General features: G+C 39.7%; 1 protein-coding gene and 1 non-coding gene across 2 annotated transcripts in view; one reads left to right on the top strand and one right to left on the bottom strand.

The window, feature by feature from the left end:
• The window catches only part of GIGYF2 (GRB10 interacting GYF protein 2), a 91,795-nt gene that overhangs the window by 863 nt on the left and 64,347 nt on the right, over positions 1–26,585 (top strand). Inside the window, exons 2-3 of the mRNA XM_056849274.1 lie at positions 13,715–13,769; positions 25,796–25,925. Coding sequence (XP_056705252.1) covers positions 13,729–13,769; positions 25,796–25,925 — 171 coding nt within the window. The 5' untranslated portion in view covers positions 13,715–13,728. The remainder of the gene's footprint in view (positions 1–13,714; positions 13,770–25,795; positions 25,926–26,585) is intronic.
• On the bottom strand, positions 17,208–17,279 carry TRNAA-UGC (transfer RNA alanine (anticodon UGC)). Its single transcript has one exon. It is a non-coding gene; the product is annotated as a tRNA-Ala (tRNA).

Raw genomic sequence — 26,585 nt, forward strand, 5'->3', positions numbered from 1 at the left:
CTGTAAATGTTATCTACCTTTATTCTGTTAAAATATAGAATGCAAACGTAGTATGTTCCTAGTGTATTCACCTGTCATTTGGAAATGCATCACGACGCCTAGAATAACGTAGTTATAAAAATGTCTTGTGTGTTCAGAATGTATGCACTGTGTGTTCTCAACTCTTCTTTTTGCAGTTTTATTTGCAGGGACTTTAGGATGCAACATTACTTCTCATAACTGTCAGTGAAATGAAAAGGGTGGATCCAGTACTTTTACTCAAGTAATCTCTTTGTTTCATGGTTCCTAAAAGAGATTCACACACCACACTTTTTTAAACTAGTACTGTTCAGACTACTTGCAATTGCCATGGTTTCTTGATTTGTAAAAAGTGAAAACAGAAATTCCATGAACCTGTTTAATAATTCTGTTAGTAATTGTGTTATATAAAAGAACAGGAACAAAAACTGAGCTTAAATTTAGAAGTTTAAATATAGAAAGAATATGAGCGTCAAATGGATCTCTTGAGATCCCCTGCATTTATAGCACCTCAAAATTCCAGGTATATTCTAGCACCAGCTGCATATTTATATTCCCTGGAAAGGAACACACATAGGAGGGCCTATAAAGACAGAAACATTTATTGCGGCATTACACCAATAAAAAATTAGAACATAACAATGTTACCGCGGGTACATTGATATTATTTAAAAGTTGTGTCATGTTAATTTAAAACGATATATATGGTTAAAATGTTTTACAGATTAGACAAGAAATAAACATTTTGCCACCAATTCAGAAAAATTTTAACTTCGTTTTTCATTGTTTCTTTGAACTTTATTTTACTAATCTTTGACGAAGTTTATAAATTGCTGTGCAGAATTTGGCGACCTCACTAATTTGTTGGGGAATTTCATCCGAGAGGAGCTTCCTAATCTGAAGTTTTTCAGAATAGCCCGAGATTTTCTCAAACAAGGACCAGGCAGCCTTATAGAATGAGCATCTGAAAAACATGTGTTCCGGTGTTTCTATTTCCCCCAAATTGCATGGACAGAGTCTCTCTGCTCTTGGGATCTTGTTATACCTCCCCTGTAAAACCGCGGAGGGTAGAGCTGAACACCTAGTTAAAGTGAAAGCCCTTCTGTGGGTGTGGATTTCGAGGATGGAAAGGTAGGCAGCTGGGGCTGAGATGTATCTGGTCGTAGGGCAGACATAAATGCGGGGGAGGGCCTATAAACTGGCCAGATGTGCAGCCCTACCATCTGCCATATTAGAAGGGAGATTTAAGAAGATCCCCAGGGTGGAGAGACTTTGCCCACGTAACACAGGGGAGCTGTCTCCATACACTACAGTGCCATCCTGAACAGAGTTACTCCCTTCCAAGACTATTGAAGTCAGTGAGTTTAGAAGTGTGTAACTCTACTTAGCATGACATTGCTAGTCTTTGAAATCTTTCCTTCTAACACTCTTCATAAAAACTTCCATAGTGTGAGGGAATCCGAAGGATCAATTTTTATATTAAATAGAGAAACATACAGATATTTTCTTCTGCTGCTTGCCTATGATCATTGAATGTGTGTGCTGAAGAGCAGTAATCTCTTCCCTCAATAAGAATCTCTCTTCTTATGCATCGCGTATCTTATTTTACTAAACCATTTCAGTAATCACATTGTTATAAATGTTGCCATGACCATCTGTTAAACTATTTTGTGTAGCCCTAGTGGACAACAGCCCTAAAGTAGTTCATTGTCTCTGATAGGCTTTAGAAAGCACATCTGTCTCGTCTGTGCCCACTGTTGTAACCCTTGCTTGGTCCATAATCTACACCGAATGGCAATGTTGCTGCTTGTAGTTTATTTCCTAGGTGCTTCTGTCATTGTGTCTCATCTAACAAAGTGATTGAGATAACTCTGTACTGTGGTGCTTTCAAAAGCTCAGCTGAACTCTTAAAATAATTGAGGAAAAATTATGGTGGGGAAAACATATGTTACCTAATAGAGAAGGTTTAGCTCCAAAAAATTGAATGGGCAGTTAGGCAGAGCCACTGGTTTTGTATTGTGGGTAGAAGTATTGTGTTATGAACAGAGCCAACAAGACTGCATTGTTATAAAAAAAAAGACATTGTATAATTGGATCCAAGGAGCCTGTCCAGGTCAAAAAGTTTGATCAGGTTGCCTTTATCCAGGGTGTAATTCTGAAGACAGACTGAAGGGTGGAAGCAGAATGTCTCATCCAGAATGCTCTGGGGATGCTGTGCTATCACATGCTCAGCTTCCTTCCCGAGAAAAGGGAAGGTTAAAAACTGGTTTAAAATTAGCTAGATTGTCAGTGTTCATAAATGGTTTCTTAACCAGAGGTCTCATCACCACCTCCTTAAATGAAGATATGACTCCTTACAGCAAAGCATTAGTGAACTTAACTAAAAAACTACCCAGCCTCCTCAGTCCCAGGCAGTTGTTCCATAAACTCAGGGCTCACAGGTCAAATTATAAATGAACATGCACATTTTATAAATAAATAAGTATTGCATTTTTTATTTAGAAAGATTTTGTTAGAACCTGTTTTGGATTCATGTGCAAGCTGTTATTTGAAATAGCAGCCTGAATTACAACTAAAATACTATTTTCATACATCTTCAAACTTAGGTTTGACTCTGTGATATGTGTATCTGCTTTATTTGCATTGATTTGGAAGCATCCTAAGACTTAAACAACAAAGAAGGTTCAGTTGTTAGTTCAAGTTTCAATTCTAGACTGACTAGTGTGTGTGTGAGTGTGTGTAGATTTTCTAGTTCTTTAAAACTGGTTAGCAGAGAAGTATAGTTTGAGAACTTCAAGATACTGGAGTACATAGTCAGGTTCTCTTTAGCTGCTTGGCAGCTGGGGGACAGTAAAAATATAGGTAGGTCTTGATATACATTATTCTGGGATACACACACACAATTCACTTAATTGTGGACAACTCCATTCATTTTAATGTGGAGGACATAATTTTAAATACTTTGGTTGATTTCTAACCCACCTTTTGATCCTGTAGGATCCCCAAGGTGGCTGATATAAAATACAGTTGAACAGTCATCCTTTCCAATACATTGCTTAGGGAACACACCTAAATCCCAGTTTGGGATGCCATCTCACTGTTCAGTCTTCCACATATTGGCAATTAAAAGTTCTGTTGCCAGCTCTGTATACAGAGAGAAGAGCCAGATACATCAGCTGTGCCTGTATGCTTTGCAGTACCATCCTAAGTGGAGTTATTCCCTTAAAAGTTGACTGAAGTCAGAATTTGAAAGAGTGTCACTCTGCTTAGGATGGCACTGTTAGTTTATGTCAAACTGTTTCTTGCTGAAGTGAAGGAGAGCGCCCCTATATTTATGGACTGTATGGAAGAGTTCTACTTACTATGAATCAGTTATTTCAATCAGTACACTGCAGCTCAGCTACTGTCGGGCACAGGGAGAACACATCACATCCATTCTTCAGGCACGTCACTGGTTACTGATCAGTTCCAAATTAAATTTGAAGTTCTGGTTATCAACTAAAGGTGCCACCCTGCAAGTGGATATGATCAGCAGCTGCCTGTCATGATCATTGTCAGTGGTGGCTCCCTCCTTGTGGAATGGCCTGCCTGTGGGCTCCCACAGTTCTGTCATTCTGCAGAATGTGCAAAACAGTAATGTTCATGGAATTTTTAAAGAGATTAGAACTGTGATAAAATAGAATCATCCAGGACCATCCTTTGTAATGGAATAGGATTGTAGTTCACTGCAATGATTATTATGGGTGTCACCTGCTTTTACTGTATTCTCTTTACCTTGTAATTCACTATCTGTGTTTATAGTATACCTTGCCTTAGATAGTTGGTGCTCTCATTGTTTTCTAATTCTGTAATTCTATTCCTATTGCATTGTTCGTTGGTTCCCTTATGCTGTTTGATTGCATTGTTTTATGTCCCGTAATCTGCCTTGAGTCTCAGCCAGAAAGGTGGACCATAAATAAAGTAAATAAATTAGTAGTGGTAAAATGAAAAAGACAACTTTATTATACTAAGGAGCATGTTTGGTGAGTTCAGTTGCCTGTGGCATATTTTTGGAGGCAAGACTGTGTGTGTGTGCCATCAAGTCACAGCTGACTTATGGCATTTTCAAGGCAAGGGTTTTCAAGGCAAGAGATTTTCGAAGATGGTTTGCCATTGCCTGCCTCAATGTCATGACCCTGGTAGTCCTTGGTGATCTGCCAGCCAAATTCTAACCAGGGCTGATCATGCTTAGCTTGTGAAATCTGACAAGATCAGGCTAGCCTGGGACTATTCAGACTAGGTTTTAGGATTCTTTTCTCCTTTGCTTGATGAGCCTGTTGCTATTTTCCCCAGTGACTTTGAATAGAAAGGCCTAAATAACTGGGGGGGTATGAAATGCATCTGTGGGATTCACAAATTTTGATTGCCCTTGGCAGCTAGCCATTTTTTGTGACTGTACCCTATGTGTGTGTTAAGTGCCATCAAGTAGCTTCTGACTTATGGCAACCCTATGAATTAATGTCCTCCAAAACTTGCTATGGTTAACAGCCTTGCTCAGATCTTGCAGACTGAGGGCGGTGGCTTCTTTTATAGAGGTCATCTCATGTTGGGACTTCCTCTTTTCCTGCTGCCTTTAACTTTCCCTAGCATTATTGTCTTTTCCAGTGACTCTTGTCTTCTGAGAATGTGACCAAAGTACGATATCCTCAGTTTAGTCATTCTAGCTTCTAAGGAGAATTCAGGCTTGATTTGATCTAGAACCCACAGATTTGTCTTTTTGGCAGTCCACAGTATCTGTAAAACTCTCTTCCAGAAATACCACATTTCAAAGGAATCTACTTTCTTCCTGTCCGCTTTCTTCATTGTCCAACTTTTAACCCATACATTGTAATGAGGAATACTATGACATGAATTAACTTGATCTTGATCACCAGTGACACATGCTTACACTTAAGAAACTTTTCTAGCTCCTTCATGGCTGCCCGTCTCAGTCTCCCGATTCCTTGGTTGCAGTCTGCCTTTTGATTGATGATGGAGCCAAGGAACAAAATCTTGAACGATTTCAGTTTCCTCATTGTCAACCTTAAAGTTGAGTAATTCCCCTGTAGTCATTACTTTTGTCTTCTTGATGTTCAGCTATAACCCTCTTTGGCACTTCCTGTCAGGAATCTACCAGTAGTGTGGTGTCACGTGCATATCTCAGACTGTTAATGTTCCTTCAGCCAGTTTTCACTTCATCTAAATCTAATCCAGTTTTCCTTATGATATGTTCTGCATATAGATTGAACAGGTAGGGAGATAAAAGACGTCCTTGTCTGATACCTTTGCCAATTGGAAACCATTCTTTTCCTCTCTTTCCTAGTGGTAGCCTCTTGTCTGGAGTACAGGTTGCGCATCAAAACCGTCAGATGCTGTGACACACCCATTTCTTTTAAATCCAGGCATAGCTTTTCATGATCTACATGGCCAAAAGTGCTGCTGAAGTCTATGCAACACAAGCTGATTTTCTTCTGAAATTATCTCATATGTTGCAGTAACCAACGTAAATTTGCAATATTATCTCTAGTGCCTTTTCCTTTTCTGAATTCACCTTGAGCATCTGGCATTTCTCGTTCCATATATGGTAACAGTCTTTGTTGTAAGAGTTTGAATGTTACTTTACTGGTGTGAGAAATTAATGCGATGGTCTGATAGTCGTGGCTGCAATCTTTGACATCTCTTTTTTCAGAATTGAAGTGTAAATTGAGCATTGCCAGTCTGTGGACCATTGTTTTCTTTTCCATATTTGTTGGTACATTCTTGTTTTCGTGGACTCAACAGGTGTTCTAAACTGAATATCGTCTGTTGACTGACAATTAAAAATCTTATCCTGGAACCTGAGGGGGCTGGAAAAATAAGTTTCATTATCAAGATTTCTTAAATTTTTTGCATGGTTATGATATTCTTTGCCTCCAGGAAACATGGATCAAAAATTCTGATCCTCCATTTATCCAGGGTTATAGGTCCTTTAATGTGCGAACAACTAAAACACATATAATAGGTTGCGGGCAGGGTGGATTGGTAACTTTTGTCACAGTTGATTTAAAAGTGGAAATACAAGTTTTAGATAACATTTGTTACAATAATTTTCAAACTTTATTGTTCAAAGGTTTCCATTTCAGAAGTTTATGTGTTAACATGTATATCCCACCCAGGGGTTCTGCACCACAAGAAAGAAGGAGCCCTTGGGATTCCTTAACTGATTTTTTAAAAATCAATTATCTTCCGGAATCCAAAACTTCACATTATATTATGTGGAGATTTTAACTCAAGAAATGGGTTGGGAGACTCAGATGATAGAGTCAGCTTGACAGCTCGTGCTAATCTTTTAGCTGATTCTGCAAAGGATGTGGCGGTAAATAAGTTTGGACTAAAACTTTTGAATTTGCTTTCATTGAATAATCTACATGTATTGCGTAGCAGCAAGTTCGATTTATCAAGTTGGACTACATTACCATATCCGATAGTTTAATCAATTTGCTGGATAAATATGAGGTTACTGATTCCTATATGAGTCACCATTGCCCGCAGAGTTTGTTGCTTAAAACCAAAGCCAACATCTTAATGAGGCCCGTCACGGAATATGCAGAGGGTATAGTACTTGGTTTTAGGTGAATTCTTGTTAAGATTTTGATGGGCTCCATTTTGTGGCTTGAAATAGCTCTATTGATATCCCATCTACTCCTGGTGATTTGTTCTCCCAATTGCTCTCAGTGTAACTTTCACTTCACTTTCTAAAACAGTAGGTTCTTCTTTGAAAGAATCTGTCATCCTTTCATCTCTTTTGTACAGTTCTTCAGCGTATTGTTCCTACCAGTTCCAGTTAATGTATTTGTTCTGTCCAGTTAATGTAGTTCTGTGTTGCTCTTTCAGCATCCCAAACCTTGCTTTAAATTTCCCTTTGATTTCTTCAGTCTTGTGCAACAGAACTCTTGTTCTTCCTTGGAGCGGTGGAGTCTGATCTGGAGAACTGGGTTTGATTCCCCACTCCTCCACATGAGTGGTGGAGGCTAATCTGGTGAACTGGATTTGTTTCCCCACTCCTACACACGAAGCCAGCTGGGTGACCTTGGGCTAGTCACACTCTCTCATCCTCACCTACCTCACAGGGTGTCTGTTGTGGGGAAGGGATGGTGATTGTAAGCAGGTTTGATTCTGCCTTAAGTGGTAGAGAAAGTCGGCATATAAAAACCAACTCTTCTTCTTTTTTGTTTTTCTCTTCTGTTTCTTTACCCTGGTTATTGTAATAGTTCTCTTTGTCTCTATGTGCGAGTTGCTGGAATGTTGCATTAGACTTTTGATTCTATTTTTGTCACCTTTACTTTTGCTTATCGTCTCTCTAGAAATTTTAAAAGTTTCATCAGTCATCCATTGAGGCTTTTCATTTATTTTGGCTGCAGGAATAGTCTTTGTGCATTCTCCCTTGATAATATCTCATTTCAACCCATAGTTCTTATGGTTCACATTCATTTGAACTTAGTATTTCAAATATGTTTTTGACATGATCTTTAAACTCTCCAGGAATGCTGCTTAGGTCGTATTTTGGCACTATGAATCTTTTGGTGTTTTTCTTTAGCTTTATTCTAATTGTCGATATAAAAAGTCATGGTCCACTGTAGGCTCCTGGTCTTGTTTTGGCAGAGAGAATAGAGCTTCTCCATCTTCGGTTTTCAATTATGTAATCTATTTGATTTCTGTATTGGCTGTCCGGTTATGTCCATAAATACAATCGTCTGTTTGGTTGCCTGAAATGTGTGCTTGCAATGAACAAATTGTTGTCTTCACAGAATTCTATGAGTAGCTCTTCTGCTTCATTTCATTCTTCTAGCCCAAATCTTCTGACAATATTTGATTCTGCTTTGTTTCCTACTTTTGCATTCCAGGCACCTATGGTTATTAGCACATGTTGTTTAGGTGTGTGATCAATTTCTTCCTTGACACTTAATAAAAGCTTTTGATTTCTTCCTCATCAGCATCTGTAGCTGGGACGTAAACTTGAATGATGGTTATATTGATAGGCTTTTTGTGAAGTCTGATTGATATTATTTGTTTAGACTTTGTATTATAGCCCCTGACTGCCTGTGCTATATCTGTCCTCATTATTGGAGCAACTCAAATTCTTCCCCGAGTAAAACACTTAATTTTCTGACTGAAAATGTCCTAATTCAGTCCACTTAGTTTACTCATTCCCAGATTACAATGTTTAAACATTCCATTTCTCATTTTATGATTTTGGGCTTACTTTTATTCATACTTCTCACTTTCCATGTTACTGTTATGTGTCAAACAGCTTTGGGCTTTCCTTTTTCCTCTGTTCACATCAGCAACTGAATGTCCTTTTGGCTTTAGTCCAGATGCGTTATTAAGAATAGTGCTACTCATAGTTGTCCTCCACTCTTCGCCAGTAGCTGATTGAGTGCCGTCCAACCTGGGGGTTTCATCTTCCAGCACTGTATCTCTTTTAAATTTTAGGTTGTCTTATCATAGGGTTTTCGAGGTAAGGGTTGGTCAGAAGTAGTTTACCATTGCCTTCTGCGCAGTACTAACCAAGGTTAGCTGAAGTGGCACTACCATTGTCTACAAAAGATCCTCCACCAGTGTACTTCCACTACTGCTGCAGCCCAGTTCTACCCCCATCACCAGTAGAATTGCCTCTTCTCTTCTGCTGATGATACCTGAAGGCGATGAAAGAATCTGAGTCTGGTATCTCAGCTGTGACCATTCTACCTTGAGTAACTCTGCGAGGAGTTTAGCCTCATGACATTCCATTCTGTGTCTAGGCCCCTTACGGTATTGCTCTCTGCTTCATTGACACGCACAAATCCCCTTACCATGTTAAGATGTGTATCCAAGACTGTACCCTAACCCCTCCCAAGTCCTCTGGCACATGAAAGGACTCCGGGAGGCACTGACGTAGAAGTTCATGCCAGACTAAGAGACTTGCTCACAAACAGCAAGAATCTCTACTACATGTTCTGAGGACTGCCAAAGTATGGCATGAGGTGAGTGAATTAACTTCTCAGAGGACTTAGGGTGGGGAGTTCCCTCACTTCAGCTGTACTTTGGAGGTTATCAGAAACAGGAAGAGTCTTGCTGATTCTGACTGCACCCACAGCCCATCGCAAAACAACTTCCTCTCTTTGTTTACAGGTGTCCAAAGCCCACTGTGAAATGACAGAAAGTTATTTGCCTTCGGTTAGTGTCTAAATATACGGGTTGTTTAGTAACTGTGTTGGGAAGTTTGAACTGTTTTTTTAGAGTTGTACTGGAAATGTATTATAAAATTAGGTTTTTGTTCTTGTCAAGAATATAAGTATTACTAAAACCATTCTGAGTTGGATCCCAACCTGAGTTCGATCCCAACGGAAGTTGGTTTCAGGTAGTCGTCTCAATGTTGACTCAGCCTTCCATCCTTCCGAGGTCAGTAAAATGAGTACCCAGCTTGCTGGGGGTAAAGGAAAGATGACTGGGGAAGTCACTGGCAAACCATCCCATTAACAAAGTCTGCCTAGTAAACATCGGGATTTGATGTCACCCCATGGGTCAGGAATGACCTGGTGCTTGCACAGGGGACCTTTACCTTATTAAACCCATTCTTATTAATTTTTAAGCTTCCAGCAACTATTTCTAATGATCATCCTATAATGTAATGATGAACTCAAGCAAGTTATTCTTTTGAGAAAAAGCTTTTCAAGAGTAATTTTTAAAAAAATATCACCAGTCACAGGTAAGGTACAACCTCACCTGTGGCTTTCGCATAAGTATTACAGGATTTATGCATAATAGCAACCTTAAATTTAACCATTATCACTTAGTCAATCACCTTTTTGGTGTTGAGGTGCAATGACATATTTCTAGATATATGCTTTCATGACCAGACTATAGTATAAAGGTGACTTCTTTATGCAGTGGGCTGCCTTTGTAGCTTGTTGCTCTTCTTGATCAACACATTTGTTTTGTGGGTACAATATTTCCAGGTAGTTTTAGAAAAGTATGGGTTAGATTCTACCAGCTTTGTACTGGCAGAACTGGATAGGGCCTTCCCCTAGCATCCCTTTTGATCTTCAGAAGGCTTTGCCAAGTATGGTGGGGAGGGGATGCGTGTGAACTCATAGTCCTGTGGGATGAGTGGCTGCAGTGAGGGTAGGAGTTGGGGGAGAATCCAACCCTATATGCTGTGTAGTTCTTCTTAGAAGAATGTGGTCTACCTAGGTGTAGCACAGTGTATTTTTCTTCATGCTCATCAAGGCGTTAATCAGGATGTTGAAATAATTAATCCAAGTGTAGCGGAAAAAGTTGTTGAAGCTGTATATTGTAATTGCAGTACAGGTTGAGCATCCCTTATCTGGACTGCTTGGGACCAGAAGTGGTTTGTATTTTGAAATATTTTGAAATTTTTGCATATATATAATGAGATATCTTGGGGATGGGACCCAAGTCTAAACATGAAATTCATTCATGTTTTATATAATGTAATTTTAAACAATATTTTAAAATAATTTTGTGTACATTGAACCATCAGTGGCGCTGCTGAGGGCCTGTGAGTAATGCCTGCATGCCGGCTCAAAACGTCCGTTTTTTTTGGATCAGTCTGTATATTGGATGACCGGATAAGAGATACTCAACCTGTATATGTTAATTGCAGATAATCAAGTTGAGTTTGATAATATATCCACTGAGTGGGAGAAATTTCAGAGGAAATACATCCTGTGAAGTAGACCCTCTGTTACTCCTGTAAGCAGTGGATGGGCCTCCCCCATTGCTGTTGATAGGGTCTCTGTGTGTGGGGAGGTGGAATTTGTCTCTGAGGAGGTGCGCCAGAGGGCGTGTGTCCTCTGTAGTGGGTTATTCCAGTCCTTTGAACTGTGCAGATCCCCAGCTCTGACTGTTTGAGGACTGCTGTCTTCCAGTAATATTCCCTGGCGGCATGGATGATATGTGTGCACAGGCCTTCTCTTCCCATTGGGGTTTGGGGGGGCATTTTGAGAGGAGGTGGGGGTTCTATCTCTTGCTGTCATGCATAGATACACATGTTAACCTTCCTTAGATCTTCATGTGCAAGTGTATGTGCTTTTTGCTGTTGGCAAATGCCTAACCCCCAAGTTAGGCATCACAGATCTCTGCCTGCCATTGTACTGCTTTATTTTTTATTTAAAATATTTTAGTGTACCTTTCTAGTAGTTTGGGTTTTAATACCGGGTACAGGTTTGAGTCCATGAGGAATTGCAGAAGAAGGGTGAACAGTTAATTTATGTAAAACATTTCTATGCCGCCTTTCTACCCAATTTAGGGTTCCTGAGGCAGTGAACATTAAAACATTCCAATATTAGAAATTTCCAGTGTCAGAATGTATTAAAAATGTCTATATATCTATATCTCTCTCTATACACACACACACACACACACACACAACATTTAAAACAAATATAACACACAAAGATACAGAAACAGGGAGGAGGGATAATAAGAGTTAGGAAACGCCAAACAAAACAAAGTCTTCCCCTGCTGGCGGAAGACAGTGGTACAAATTAATCTCCCTGGGGTGAGAGTTCCAAAGTTTTGGTACCATGACCAAGAAGGCCCTTTCTTGGTATGCCACCTGTCTAGCCTCAGATGGTGGGAGCACCCAACGTAGTTCCTCTTTAGATGACTGGTTTGGTTGGGTAGGCATTCCTTAAGGTTCCCACTTCCAAGACCTTCCTTTAAAGGATTTCATACTCTTAGGGATTTGAGGAGACTAGTTTCTTTTTGGCTTTCAGCTGTTTTCTGTGCTCCTGGCCCATATTCAGATCTTATCAGGCCATGTGTTGTTTTTTTGCTTTGGATAAATGTACAGAATAATAATTTTTTGTATGCAAATGGAGTCAGTCCCTAAAGCTTGCAAATAACACCTATGTTGATTTTGGGTTGCCCAGTTTTGCTGCTTTTGTGATTTGTGAGGGACAGCCACTTTGCTGTTGGATGTATTAATAATATTAATGTGATGATTTGTAAGAAAATTTGCTTGGTTTGAATATTTGCAATATAGAAGTTTATTATTTCTGTGCATTTGTTATGAGTGCGGTACCATATAATATAATATCCGGGAGGGTGACATAGACAATGCAAGGAGCACTTCAATATTATACTAAAATTTAAACCTTGACTGAAGAAGGTTCATCTAGAGAGGTGAGAGTCAGCTAACTAATAGGTTCACATTATATTTTGGCAAATGGTAGGGTTTAAATTAGATAGTAGCATTTTATGTCTAAATAATTAGTTTAGAATAAATTAGTAATCAGTAGTTTATAATACACAGTCTACATCCTTTGGATGTAGGAAGACTGAAGATTGTTTTTTGGGAGCAAGCGTGGTGTAGTGGTTAAGAGCAGTGGTTTGGAGCGAACGGGGTTGATTTCCCCACTCCTCCACATGAAGCCAGCTGGGTGACCTTGGGCTAGCCACAGCTCTTTTAGAGCTCTCTCAGCCCGACCTACCTCACAGGGTGTCTGTTGTGGGGAAGGGAAGGTGATTGTAAGATGGTTTGATTCTTCATTAAGTGTTAGAGAAAGTCAGCATATAAAAACCAACTCTTCTTCTAACCTTTTCTTCAGAATTGCCTGATCATGTGAGGTATTGTGGCCTTTGTGGTTGATAGAAGGCTACAGTAATTTTCCTGCTGCTTCTATATTACTGTAAACACATTCTCTGCTGATCTTTAACTTAACTAGTTTTCTGTTTTCTTTTGAATATGTTTTGTGAATATTATTTGAGATATTGTTTTGTTGTAAATCTCCCAAATACTGTTGATGGAGCAGGTATGATGTCACAGAATGTTCATGAAAACTGACAGGGAATGAAACTGTAACAGTGTTCACAGTTGAGTTTATGTAGAGAACTGGTTCCCAACCAGGGGTCCATGGACCCCCAGGGGTCTGCGAGAACTAAATTAAGGTCCGCGAAACAAAGTTATAAACCCATAATAAATTAATATTTTCAATTAAAGGTTATCTATTAGAATAATATTTGAATATATATATTTTATAAGTTTAATGTTTAACTAACAGTTATTATTAAAGTTTATTTTCAAATTCTCCGAATTTTTATTTTGAACCTTGGGGTCCCTGCACCGAACAAAAAAGTCCTAGTGGTCCCTGGTCAAAAAAAGGTTGGGAACCACTGATGTAGAGGAAAGTTGTTAGTTTTGCTGCGATTAAAACCTCACACAATTGCCTATTACTTCCATTGTTTGACCTGGAGAGAGTGAATTTGAGCCAGCAAGAGATGATCTGAGTGTGAAAACTGCATTCAGTGCATGCTGGTTTTCAAGAAGTTGCTACAGAAGCCAAGCTGTGGGGAGGATCCGATAGTCCTTCCTTAACCTGTGGTCTGATCCCAATCCATTGTGTTCCCCTATCCCTTTTAGATACCTCTCGTTCATTTTCATGTATTTCAGATTGTGAGCCTATGTGCAGGGACCTAGAATATTATGGGCATTTTTCAAAGTGGTGGTGATGAGAGAATGCAGCTCCACAAGCTTTCCTTTGGGGAAGGAGGGAAAATTGACAACAGGCGCTTCTTCCTCCTTTTTTCTTTTTGAGCATCAGTTGTTTGAGTGTTTCTGTACTTGGTGTCCAGCTTTAATTTTTCATGTGTTGAAATGAGATTTCTGGTGCGTTATCTTGTGTCTCTTTTTCAGGTTTACTTAAAAAAATGGCAGCAGAAACTCAGACGCTTAATTTTGGGCCTGAATGGTGAGTATCCTGTTTTGTATGTGTATAAGAGTCCCCCTCCCAAAAGAATTTGGCTGATGTCTGATTTAAGTGCATTTGTTGGGGTGGGGTTGGAAAGGGATATGAGTTGCTGAATTAACTTTTTGTTTACAACTATTCAATTACATTCTTGGTTTGTACTAAAAGGCAGCAACCTGTTACCATTGTGTTAAAGAAACCCCAAATTATGTAGGGACATCCCTGTTAGCATTAACCACTCAGTGATTATAGAGGAAAGAAATATAGAGGGAAAGAAATATAGAGGAAAAACCTTTGAGCAGTGGGTGGTGTTCTCTCCTGTTGCAGCCTTTCTAAGCTGAAAACATATTCCTTTCATGGCTTATTGTTCCTCCTGGCATTATATGTGGATGTTACTCATGGGACTTTGCTATTGTTGCACATTGTACATGGGAAAATGTTGAGGTGTGTCCTTAAGACTTGGCTACCATGAAAATGATCATGGTTTTGACTGCATAGTAGTTTGTACTGAAGATAAAGTCATTATCAATTGTGTGTCAAGGGAATGAATGTATGAACATAACCTCTGTGGAGTCAGAGATTATTATTATTTTTTTGTAGTACAAAAATTGCTTGTATAAAAGTACTTTTGAGGAAGTTATTGTGTTTTGGGAATAATGTATGTTTCATGTCATAAACCTTGAACAGTTATATATTAAGGTAATATTTGTTTTATTGTAAACATACATACTTTTAAGCAGGCCTTGACAAATTTTCTTTGGATCTAGGGGCCAACCCAAAAATGTAGGTGCCGGACTCATCCTTAACAAATACAGCATTTTATTGCCATATTAACCAGGGCCAGCTACACGTTTTGTGGCCCCTTGGTGCCAGAGTAAAGCTGGACCACCCTTCCCCTTTGGTATCGCCCCTTCTCTAGCCTGTCCTCTTCCCTACATTGTTTGTAGGCTCTACCGTTCTCCCTCTGCTGAGCGTGGAAAAGATTGGCAGGATCTTTTGTTCCCGGCCCATGTTCCTACCAGGGTGGATTTGATTTAAATCACTAGTCAGTAAGACTAGATTTAAATCATGGTTTTCTACACTGTTTTATGGCCTGCTGCCATTATAGGTTTTCTCCTCTAGGGAGAGAATACTACGATAAGCCTCAGGCTATACACACAAAGATGCCAAGACTTGCGAAGTATTCTGTTCAAAAGGTTTCACTTTCATTTTTACTGCTTCCCTCTCCCTCACACTGAGCTCCTTGTATAGATATGTACTATTCCACACAATCTTCTGTTAATTGAACTTCTTGAAATTTAGTAGTTAAGGGGTAAGGGGTTAATTCTGTGTACATGATTTGCAAAAGAACAATGGGATTAAGGTCTTACTCTCAACTCTGTATGTTTATTTTATAACATTTTGTATCATTTTATAACATTTTTGAAGAAAAGGCATATTATCTCTGCAGACGCAAATTCATAGTTTTGAGAACTACCAAAGCAAGCATCTATGATAATATTTTCTAGATAGAAAAATTGCCCAAAATAATCTTACAGAAACCTTTTTGTGAAACCATATGCTATGAATGGATTAATGAAATTCATTTACAAAAAAATTAAACATTGCATGAATATACAACCGTGCTACATAATTAAAAAGTAATCCTTATTTCTTGATGAATTACCTTTGGACTATAATGTATCTTAAATAGGAAACTAACATTAGATATATATTTTTTCCTCAGAAAGCATTTTATTTAAAAAATCCAATTTAAATTTTAAAAATCCAATTTTTTATTTTAAAAAATCATTTATTTTTATCCACCTTGGTTCCTACCCGTCAAAAATGCAGACATTCTTAAGGCCACTTTATCCATTTCACAGGGAAGTCACTGAAAAATAATTCTCAGCATCTCACTAGCATAATATTTAAAACCTTTTACCACATGGAAAAAGGTTCCTCTTCTTCTTCTGTTAAAGACTTTAGATGACTATTACTGGAAATTGTAGGCCTTGTATGAATTCAGGCTCGTGGCCTAGGCACATGGCTGTTAAACACATAAGCCAACAACAACATGTCACATGGGGAAACTTTAAATAGCCTTGGGTGGAGCAAGATTGCATTGGTCCAACTTCCATTAATGGAAGCAGTGATGGCATTGGTCTTTTATGACAAACAGTTGCTTTGGGGCAGGCATGAACCTGGTTTGTCTTCGGTGCTTGTGCACAGCTTCCATCATCCCCTCCTGCGTGATGTACAACTGACTGCTTCCTAGTTCCAGAAGCCTTCATTCAAACTCCTGTTTGTTATGACATCTGCAGTTAGGCTCTTAGGTAAAATGGTAACGTTTCCTCCCCTCAAATTGGCATTCTAAAAAAATTAAGTTTAGGATTTCTGTTTGTGGTAATGAAATAAACTGCAAGTAACTAAGAAGCCATCCGTTGTGCTTCATTTATAAGAAGAGGATGGAGGGTGTGCATGAGCTTGTTAACATGCAGAGTACATACCTGTCACAATCATGAACAAACCAGGGTTTGTTTGTTTGACATCTGAATACAGCCAACATCATTTAGTTTATTCCTATCTTATCATCTCTTAAATCTATTCTAGAAGGACTGCTGCTTTTTCAGTTGTCGCTCCTATTGTCACGCATCTGACTCTTTCCAGCTGCAACACTTTAGATATACTCTTGTGATATACAGCCTTGCTGGATCAGGCCAAAGGTTGAGCATTCTGTTTCCAACACTAGCCGATAAGGTTGTGCCCAGGTGTCATTTGGATTCTAGCAGAAGAAAAAAGAGGACACAGGAGGGTATTCAGCTTTCCAAGAAAGTAGACAGAATGGACACAGTGGCTTGTATCTGATATCCTGAAGAATGTAGTACTAAATCACACTCTCCACAGACAGCTTAGTAATTGCAGAACAAGATTAATGCAGAGAGAACTGCATAACACACAACTGATAACACACAAAACCAAAAGCCATGTAAAAAAACAAACCAAACAACCCAGCATCCAAGCTTTTGAGTTCTACATAACTCTTTATCAAGAGTTAAAAAATAAAAAAAGGGGGGACAAGATCTCTCAGGCCATGGTCCAAATAAAGTATCCCTTTCTGGCTAAATTTCCTCTCATCCCCACATTCTTTTTTTAACATCCAGCCTAATGAAGAACAATGGATAGCTCAAAAGCTTGCACACTTGTGCTGTTTTGGTTAATCTTAATAAAAGCTACGTATTACATGGTTCTTGGTTTTGGATTTTGCTATGGACTGAAGTGGCTGCCTAATTTTTTTCTTATTAACACTCAGTCTGTCAGTGAGAGAAAGGATGAACACACATGATGTTGCCTTATATTGAATCAGACCATCGGTGCTATCAAGCTCAGTAAAGTCTATTGTGATCTCCAGGGTCTCCGGCAGAGGGGTTTCACATTACTTACTGCCTGGTCCTTGTTAACTGGAGATGCCAGGGATTGAACCTGGGGCCTTCTGCATGCAAAGCAGAGGCTCTACCACTGAGCCACATCCCTTCCAAGGTTGTTAACAAGGGCAGGGTAAGGATGGTCCTTCATATTTTTATGTAATCACTCCTTAAAAGAGCATCACAAGTACAAATGCTGTGCACAGAAGAAAGAACAGCAGTACCTGCAAAACTGTCCTTCAAGTGTAAACCTTATTTTGTACATAGTATGTTATTTATCATGAATTAGTTTTGCTGATGAATCAGACGTTTCCCATCAGACAGCCAATTCCAAAGTAATTTCTCCACTCTCCCCTTCTACCTAGCCAAGAAAACATACAGGAAGCATGTGCATCCAAGCAGAACAAGATGCTTGTATGCTTGGCTGTGCTTCCCAGAACTTACCAATTTAACAATGGCATTTCTACCTACCTTAGAGCTACAAAAGAGGACCCCCAGACTAAAGTTGGCTTCCTCAGCCCTCCTTGCACACACATTTTGTTTTCCAGATAACTGAACAGAAGTTTTCATGGGTCTTTGAAGGGAAAGAAACCAAACCAACCATTCATTGAAGCAGCCACACAAAGGAAAAGCTGGTCTTTGCACAGAGTTGTATGAGGGATGCCTCATTTTTCATTGGTTTTGCCTAAATCTGTTACCCTATGTTATCTACAGCTTTTGCATCTCACTGTCCTTCAACAGAATGACCAACCCAATTGCTTGACTTGCTGTGAAGCCCAGGAGTGGGAGGAGAAGGTTGATGAATGTTACTGCTCCTTTTGAAGCTGTCTAGCAAATCTGATCTCTGCTGCATGCAGGTTGTGCAACATTGGGCTCCGTTCCTAAGCGAATTGGCTCATGGTTTCTTGGAGAAAAAAAGGTGGAAGAGATGCTGCTGCTACAAGTCTTGTTGCAGAGGAGGGAGAAAGCTGAAAGAGACAAACGGTGACCAGCTGGTCTTATGGAGCAGAAAAATAGGACAGGCCAAGGCTATACTTTTGCAGTGCAACCTCCCTCCCTCCTCCATCCCCACCAACAGCAGCCCAATCACCCTTCTTTCTCTCCACCACAAACCATGTGTGTCACAAGCCCAAGTTGGAGTCACACTCCCTCCTTCTATCTCTCAACACTGTTGAGCATTGGGGCAACAAACGAGCATGCAGGAGCAACCTGGGCTCTACCTCTGCACCCATCCCAGCTGATCTTGCCCCATGGGCCCTAGGACAGCTCCCTGGCTGTGCCCTCATTGGCAGGTGGCAACCCTCCATACTCCATCCTGGATACCAGCAGTGAGCTCTCTGGTCTGCAGCTTTGAGCTCCAGGGACAAACTTGCAGTCACAGTTGTGACCTGGCCCTTGGGATTTGTTAAGGGCTGCATTAAAACATATCTAAATGATAAATATTTTGCAGTTAAACAAGATATTGTCCTGTTGTTAATGAACATACTTTCTGTGGTGTAATGCTGGCTTCCTGCAAAATGTGGTTTGGAAGTCAGGAACGGGCCTTGCTTACATCTCCCCTATCTGTAACAATTTCCCATCCATCCCATGGGAGCCTGAGAAAATGCACCTGGGCCCCTTTCTGAATGTCCAGCTACATTTTTAAAGGGTGCATTTCTAGCCCTGCGCAGATACAGGAGAAATGTGCTAGCAGCTTATTCCCTCCTGTTGCCTCACTGGATGGGAAGGTGAAGTTGAACATGGCACCAAAGCTGTCTCTTGTCCTGAGTTATTCCTTATTGACTGAGTTCATTCTCATTTGCTCTGGTCCATGGTGTAATTATAAGCAAATCACTTTTCCATTGGAAGCTGATATAATGCCATTTTGCAAGTTTTAAATGATCAGTAAAAGCTTTACTAACCAGCATTATTGGAGAACAGGGTTGCTGGTTAACTCAAAATGATGGTTAACCAAGTTTTTACAAGCCACGGTGCCAAGGGGCAACCATCACCAGGAACTGGCTGGAGCCGCTCCACCACTGCCTGCTCTGTGCTGCTCCTACTCTCAGATGGTGGTGGAGCAGGCTGCACATCCTGGCCTGCTCCTAACTATGGGTGCCATTCACTTGACAGCAGCATGAGGAAGCAGCACTTATGACCAGGATGCACCGCTTGTTCCTTTAGCTTCTGCTGTCTGCTCTCATATGATAGCTGGTGGCGGAGGAGTAGGCAGCACATTCTAGTCAGCTCCTCAACATAGGAATCTTTCACTTGACAGCAACATGAGCAGGTGGCGCCCATACCCAGGATGCAGTCCAGCATGCCAGTTAACCAGTCATTTTAGCTGTCTTTTGGCTGCTTATAGCTCTGCACAAATGCCAACTTCATTTATGAGTCAAAAATGAAGAAATTGATCTCATTAGCAAAATGTGAGATGCAGTTTCCAAGGAACACAATAAAACATTTAAGAGATCAAGACATAGTTAGATGCAGTGTTTGGAGTTTTCTGGGGAAATTAGAATTCTGATCGCCATACCCAAACCAGGGATTCAGATATGAGCCCTTGGATAAGAAACTTAGAAGGCTACCCTAAGGAAGAGCAAAGAGCATTTTTAACTTTTGCCTCCAGGGAATGAATCCCCAACTCTGCTCTAATAGCAATCCCTGTCATGCAGTAAGGAGCACCCATTAACTTTCTTAGAGACCTATGCAGAATAGCATCAAGATGCTTGCCTACTAAGGTGGCCCACAAGGAAACACCATAAAGAAGCTGGGTAACTATTTTTGCTTCAAAGAGCGTAATAGCAGAAGGGAAATTATAACTGGAAACTTTTCTGAAAACTTTTCTGGAAATTTATCCAATCCCTTAAATAGAGTGTGGTCTGATTTAGTGTATTTATTTTGACTTGTATTTAGTAAACAAATATCAAAGGTACACTATGTTAATTTTTATATCATGATAGCAACTAATACTTGAACTGAAAGATTTTATTAGGACAAAAAATCAGATCTATTGTGGTTTAAATGTTATAGTCCAAGGTCTGTGTAGGAATTATTATTTTAGAATAACATTTGTAAGAATTTAAAAACAGTACAATATGTACTTAACTCAGTTCCCCAGGGACTGCAAAACGGAGTTGTTCCACCGGGCAGATGGTTGAGGACACCAATGGTTTCTCTTCTGCTGGCCTCCCTTCTCTTCCTTCCCCCCTTCCATAGTTTGTATAAATAATTATTTTGTGTGTGCAGACTAATGTTATCGCCATGAGTAACGGGTGCTGTCATTTTAAACTCTTGTTTTAGTTTAAATTATATATTGTATTGAGTTTTAAATGTGTAACGTGTTGTAAGCCACTCTGAGCCCGACTTATCGGGATAGAGCGGCCTAAAAATCAAATAAATTATTATTATTATTATTTATTACAAATTTAAGGGGAGGAAAGGCACTGACAACTATTAATATGCCACTTTATCACCTGAAGAACTATGCATTGTATGTGGTGGATCTTATCTATTCATCCACTTCAGCAGAAATTTCACTCTCCTCCATGGAGGTCCCTGGGGCACCTCATCAATTAATTTATTTGTTAGTTCCATGTCAAATCAGACACTACGATATCCCTGATACAGTCCCCACAGTCCCTTCTGTTTTCATCAGGTTGTCCCCTCCTACGCTAGCCATCCATCTCCCCCTCATGCTATCCCTGAGGGGAGATTTCCCTATCCCCCAGGAGCAGCGTTTCAGGGGGCATTTTGTGCTGCAGTAGGAAGGGGGAGGTAAGAAAGTCTCATTCCACAGGCAGACATCCTATCACCCTTTGTAAATTTCCACAGGATCCAAGGTGTAGATTACAACTGTGAAAGAGCCAAGCTTGCCTAATAATATATCAGCAACAGCATCCATTCATTGTTGTTAATTTTATGAAACAATGGCTTGAGCCCACCAGAGTATTTCCGTGGACAGAACAATTTCCACCTGTGAAGTGAGACTTCAGTATGACATATTTCTATTTCTACATGATGGGCATCTCTCCATGCCTGTTTAATGGCCTCTGGGTAACATTACAGTGTAGTTGGTTGAAATATTGTTGAGGATGCTAATAAGGTTGTTGGTAGCAAAAATTGTTTAGTCAGATTTAGTCTTCATGGAACATCAGTAAATGGAATCTAGAGCCCAGATGAGCACCTGTATATTCAGAACCAATTTAATTTGAATTGGATTTGGAATTAAGTAGCACCAATCATATATTTAAGTTTTTGCTGTTGCAAGTTAACTTACAGTGCCTTCTTCCAGTGTATCCTTAGAATATGCATTTTCTGGCTCTAGATTGGTTTCTATCTCCCTTTGGCAAATTAACTGTGATTTTGCTTTACATATGCACTGAAGCAAACCATCATTAGTATAATTCAGATTCCCATGAAACTTTGGTTTGGCAACCCACCTCAAACTGTGGTTTCATTCTCTGGTTTATGAGGGAGCCATAATTTGAGTTGGTGAGTCTGGGGCTTTTGAGTTTAGAAAAAAGGCACTGGATGGGGACATGCATGGGTTGGAAAGTGGGTAAGAGAGCTTTGTGTCCTTCTTCCAACATACTGGAGTTCTGGGGGCACCCAGTGAAGTGTGATGGGCAATAGATTCAGGATGGACAAAAGGAAATGCTTTCCTCAGTGAGTGATTAAATTGAGCAGTTCATTACCAGTGGACTATAGTGCTGTTCATAAGCATAGATGGCCTTAAAAAGGGATTTGATAGATACATGGAAGATACATCCATCAGTGGGTACTGGCCATGACGAGTTAAGGTAACCGCCACAGACCGAGGCAGTAAGCCCCTGAATATCATTGGGGGATGATATTAACATCTGGGGAAGGCCTTGGCTTTGGTGCCCTGTTCGTTAGGCTTCCAGGGCATTTGGGTGGCTGCTGTGTGAAACAGGATGCTGAACTAGATGGATGACTGTTCTTATGAGAGAGGCTGAAAGAAGGCGCTGTTACTCCTGTTGCCTGTTCATCATACCACCTTTATACTTGCTTTTATTTGGTAAGAAAGATATCACCTGGGTGTTTGCCTTTCTTGAAGCAATGACAGATGTATTTTGGAAGATAACTCTGGAGAAATGGTATACAAATTTCCTAAATAACTAAAGAAGAAGAGTTGGTTTTTATATGCCAACTTTCTCTAACACTTAAGGCAATTAAACCAGCTTACAATCACTTTCCCTTCCCTTCAACTGACACCCTGTGAGATAGGTGGGACTGAGAGAGCTCTTAATAGAACTATGACTAGCCCAAGGTCACCCAGCTGGCTTCATGTGTAGGAGTGGAGAAACAAATCCAGTTCACCAGAGTAGCGACCGCCACTCATGGAGGAGTGGGGAATCAAACCCAGTCTCCAAGTTAAGAGACCAGTGCTCCAAACCACCGCTCTTAACCACTACACCAGGGAGTACAGGTGTGTGGAGCCTTCTGTGCATGCAGTGCCTCACTAAGAGGCTAACTTGTGAACGTGCTCTAAGATTCCAGTAAATGCAATCCAGCTAATGAGCAAATTTGATGAAAAATTCTAGAAAAGCATTTAATGGAATGAGGAGTATGCTGCATTGTTTATGTGAAAGTTAAATACCATTTAAAGAAAAGATAAGTATTATTTGTATAAGTTAGGAAATTGTTTTGTTTTGGCTGGGCAGTAAAACAATTTGGAGGTAAAATCAGAATCAGCTATATTGATAAAAATATGTTGCTAACCAAATTTTAACACATGAATTACTTCAGAAATTCTGAGATTATTTTGATACCAATCATACTCTCTATCACTCTTAATTTGTTAGGTTGTTTATTCATGTGGAAGTGGAAGGTTACTGGTAGGAGGAGAGTACTCAAATGGCATAAAAAACAACTGCCACAGGGGGGCAGCAGACTACAAAGCAATGTTGTAATTCTAAATTTTTAATGATTGCGCGTTTCACAACTTAGCAATTACTTTATTCGTTTTAGGAGTTCTACTATCAATCGACTTATGCTATCTTTTGTGAAAAACTAGTAGCCCATACGTCTGCTAGACTTCAGTTAAGAAGCCATTTAAAAATATAGACTCATCATCATTAATTGGGTATACTATTTAATAGACATTTCAGGGGAAACAAACCACAATCCCTCAGTTTGTAGCTGTCAAAATATAAAGCGTGGAAGCCAGGTGCTCGCTTTATGTATGTCTTGGCTTAGCAAGGCTTTTAACTTCTCTCACTGTCAGATATTATACTCGATAACTATTACGGGTGAAGGAGGCAAATAAAAGGAGATGACTATTTAAGGGAAGACTGGAGGAAGTTCCCAGCCTATTCCATACCCTAGAAGTTGGGTAGACTGAGTTTAGATATTACACAGCGGATTCTACAAAGCATGGTTTGGAGCAGGGGGAAAGTGCTGCAGGTTCACAGATTACTTCCTTCCTTCTCCGCCTCCAGGTTGTTGTAACTGGAGTTTACTCTGATATCTGAATCTGATGGCTATGATTAGTAGGTAATCCAAGTTGAATATTTTGGGTGTCATCAAAATCTATGATCCAAGGCCAACCCAGAAATGGAGCAGGGATTGTGGGTGCAAGGGGAGATGTTGGAAATGGAACATGAAATCCAAAGGCATGTTCCTTGAGAGCCAGCGTGGTGTAGTGGTTTAGAGCGGTGGACTCTAATCTGGAGAACCGGATTGGTTTCTCCACTCCTACACGTGAAGCCAGCTGGGTGACCCTGGGCTAGTCACAGTTCTCTTAGAGCTCTCTCAGCCTCACTTACCTCACAAGGTGTCTGTTGTGGAGAGAGGAAGGGAAGGAGATTATAGGCCGATTTGATTCTCCTTAAAAAGAAGAGAAATTGGCATATAAAAACCAGCTGTTTTTCTTCTTCGTCATCATCCAGGTTATGGTTTGGAAACCATCTGAATAAAACATTGTTTTTTATTTATGTTAAGTTAAACTGCTAAAACTAAGAGTTTGGTAAGATGTTAAAAAATATATGTTCCTTATGCTTGTGACAGTCAAACTTAGCTTGAACCAAAAACTACACTCAACCTATATTTTTTCCTTCTGAAACAAGAACCATTGCGGGGTGGGGATGGGCTGTCTGAACAGAGCAGATCTCCCTACAGTATCCTCAATAACATGGACCACTGGTTTAGAATAAGAGTAATGGTAGTGGTACACATGCTGGTCCCAACCAGAATGAGTATAGGAACAGTTTTATGCATTTTGGGTTTGTCTAGGCTTCTATATTCTTCTATCTTCAAGAGCTAGAAAGCAGCAGGCAGGACAAAGACCTGCTGCTTTCACGCTGCAATCCATTGTAGAGCAGGCTGTGAAGGTAAACAGCTTGGTAAAGGCCGGCAAGAGGATAGCATTTCTGTGCACTGTGGAGTGCTTCCTGCGTGCTCAGCTAGTCTCTGTAACTCTTAAAAGATGTTGTTGAAAGCATTTCTTTCTGACTTTTAACCTGCAGATCAGTGTATACATAGTTCTTTACTAAATGGTGAGTCCTTTGACAGGCTGCATCCGTGATGGTTAGACCTTTTATGGTCCCTAGCCAGTGCAGAGTACAGTAGCCTACAGTGTCCATTTTCTGAGAGGTTAGAGACGGGATTTCACAACAGGGGAGGTGGGTATTGACTGAGCAAGAGAATGCGTGCATTTTTTATTTTAAAAATTAATGATATATTAAGTTTCCATTACGTTGCATATTTCAGTTTCAGATATTTGTGAGTAAGCTCCTTTCCCCTCCCTAAAGAGCCTCTTTGATTTAGGCAAGGGGCTTCTACTGTGTGTGTGTGTGTGTGTGTGTTAAGTGCCGTCAAGTAGTTTCTGACTCATGGCGACCCTATGAATCAATATCCTCCAAAGTGTCCTATCCTTAACAGCCTTGCTCAGATCTTGCAAATTGAGGGCCGTGGCTTCCTTTATAGAGTCAATCCATCTCTTGTTGGGTCGTCCTCTTTTCCTGCTGCCTTCAACTTTTCCTTTGGAATTGTTTTTATTTTTTTCCTTTGTATAGTTGACCTCCCATATCATATAACAAATTGCTTTTAAAACTCCGTTTGGATCTAGAACTAATTGTCCATACATTACATGAGTAGGGCTATTAGAGAAAAAGAAATCAAAACTAGTTTGAGCAGTCAAAACTAGTTTTGTGGTTCTTTGGATCCTGACAACCTTATTCCTTTCCCCTGTCTTTCTAAATCCTGTTGGCTAGTCTATGTAAACATAGATGCAGTAGATTCAGATCATGATGCAAACATAGATGCAGTAGATTCAGATCATAATGTGAATGGCATTGTAGTTAGTTGAGGTATGCCTGAGTGGCTACCAAGTCTCTGTTAATTTACCAGAACCAAACTAGAATAAACAACTTCAGTCACAACTGAATCCTACCTGTAATCAAACCAACAAACATAATAATACCTGATGAGTGTGCCTACTGTGTGAAGTGTATGTAGTATTGTGAGTATTGTGTGAATACTAAGGCCTTTCATCTAAAGTTTAGTAAAATAGTTTTCTACAGCTACTTCTGTATGACAGTGAGGGGTTTCTGTTTGATATCTTTGGTAGTCTAAAAGTCCACACTCTGATTTGATATAAGCAACATTTTTATTTTGCTATAGGCTGCGAGCTTTGTCTAGCGGTGGAAGTGTGACATCTCCACCTCTATCTCCAGCTTTGCCAAAGTATAAATTAGCAGATTACCGCTATGGGAGAGAAGAAATGTTAGCACTTTTTCTGAAAGATAATAAGGTAAGTAGCAATAGAAGTGCTGGTAGGTAAATGTAGGAAGAGGTGTATTTAATACCCAATCAAGGAAAAAATAATGCTTGTGTCTAGGATAAAATTAAAATACCAGACAGAACTGAGACAAAGTCATATAGTCAAGCAAACCCCATATTTATTATATTCTGTAAAATATGTTAACCATTTAAAAATATGTTCAACCCATTTGAATTCATAAGCCCATATAACTCAACACAGCATAAACAAATACATTCAGTAGTTGGAATGTACTGAGTGTGATTAGTCCCACTGTGAACATGTTGAATTGACAAATTATGCAGACATATAAATATGAATAGCTTGAAGAAAGTGTAGCTTCTTTTTAAAAAATCTATTTTTAATATGCTAAATATGTGATTTTTAAAACTGTGATTTTGAGTTTTGGCTATATGCTTGGTGTGCTACTGAGGATGTGTAAAGTGCATTGCTTTCACCAGAGACGCAGCTCCTCTGTATTGGAAGAAGAAGCTATATGTGTCTGATCTTAAACATTCCCCAGAAGGGGCTGGGTGGAATATTTTGAGGATTTGTATGACATTCCTTTGACTAATAATAATAATAATAATAATAATAATAATAATAATAATGTTTACATTGCCTCTCTTGTTGGCTTTGCTTTGGTCTTCT

Source organism: Euleptes europaea, chromosome 5 (assembly GCF_029931775.1).
Source record: "Euleptes europaea isolate rEulEur1 chromosome 5, rEulEur1.hap1, whole genome shotgun sequence".
Classification (NCBI taxonomy): domain Eukaryota; kingdom Metazoa; phylum Chordata; class Lepidosauria; order Squamata; family Sphaerodactylidae; genus Euleptes; species Euleptes europaea.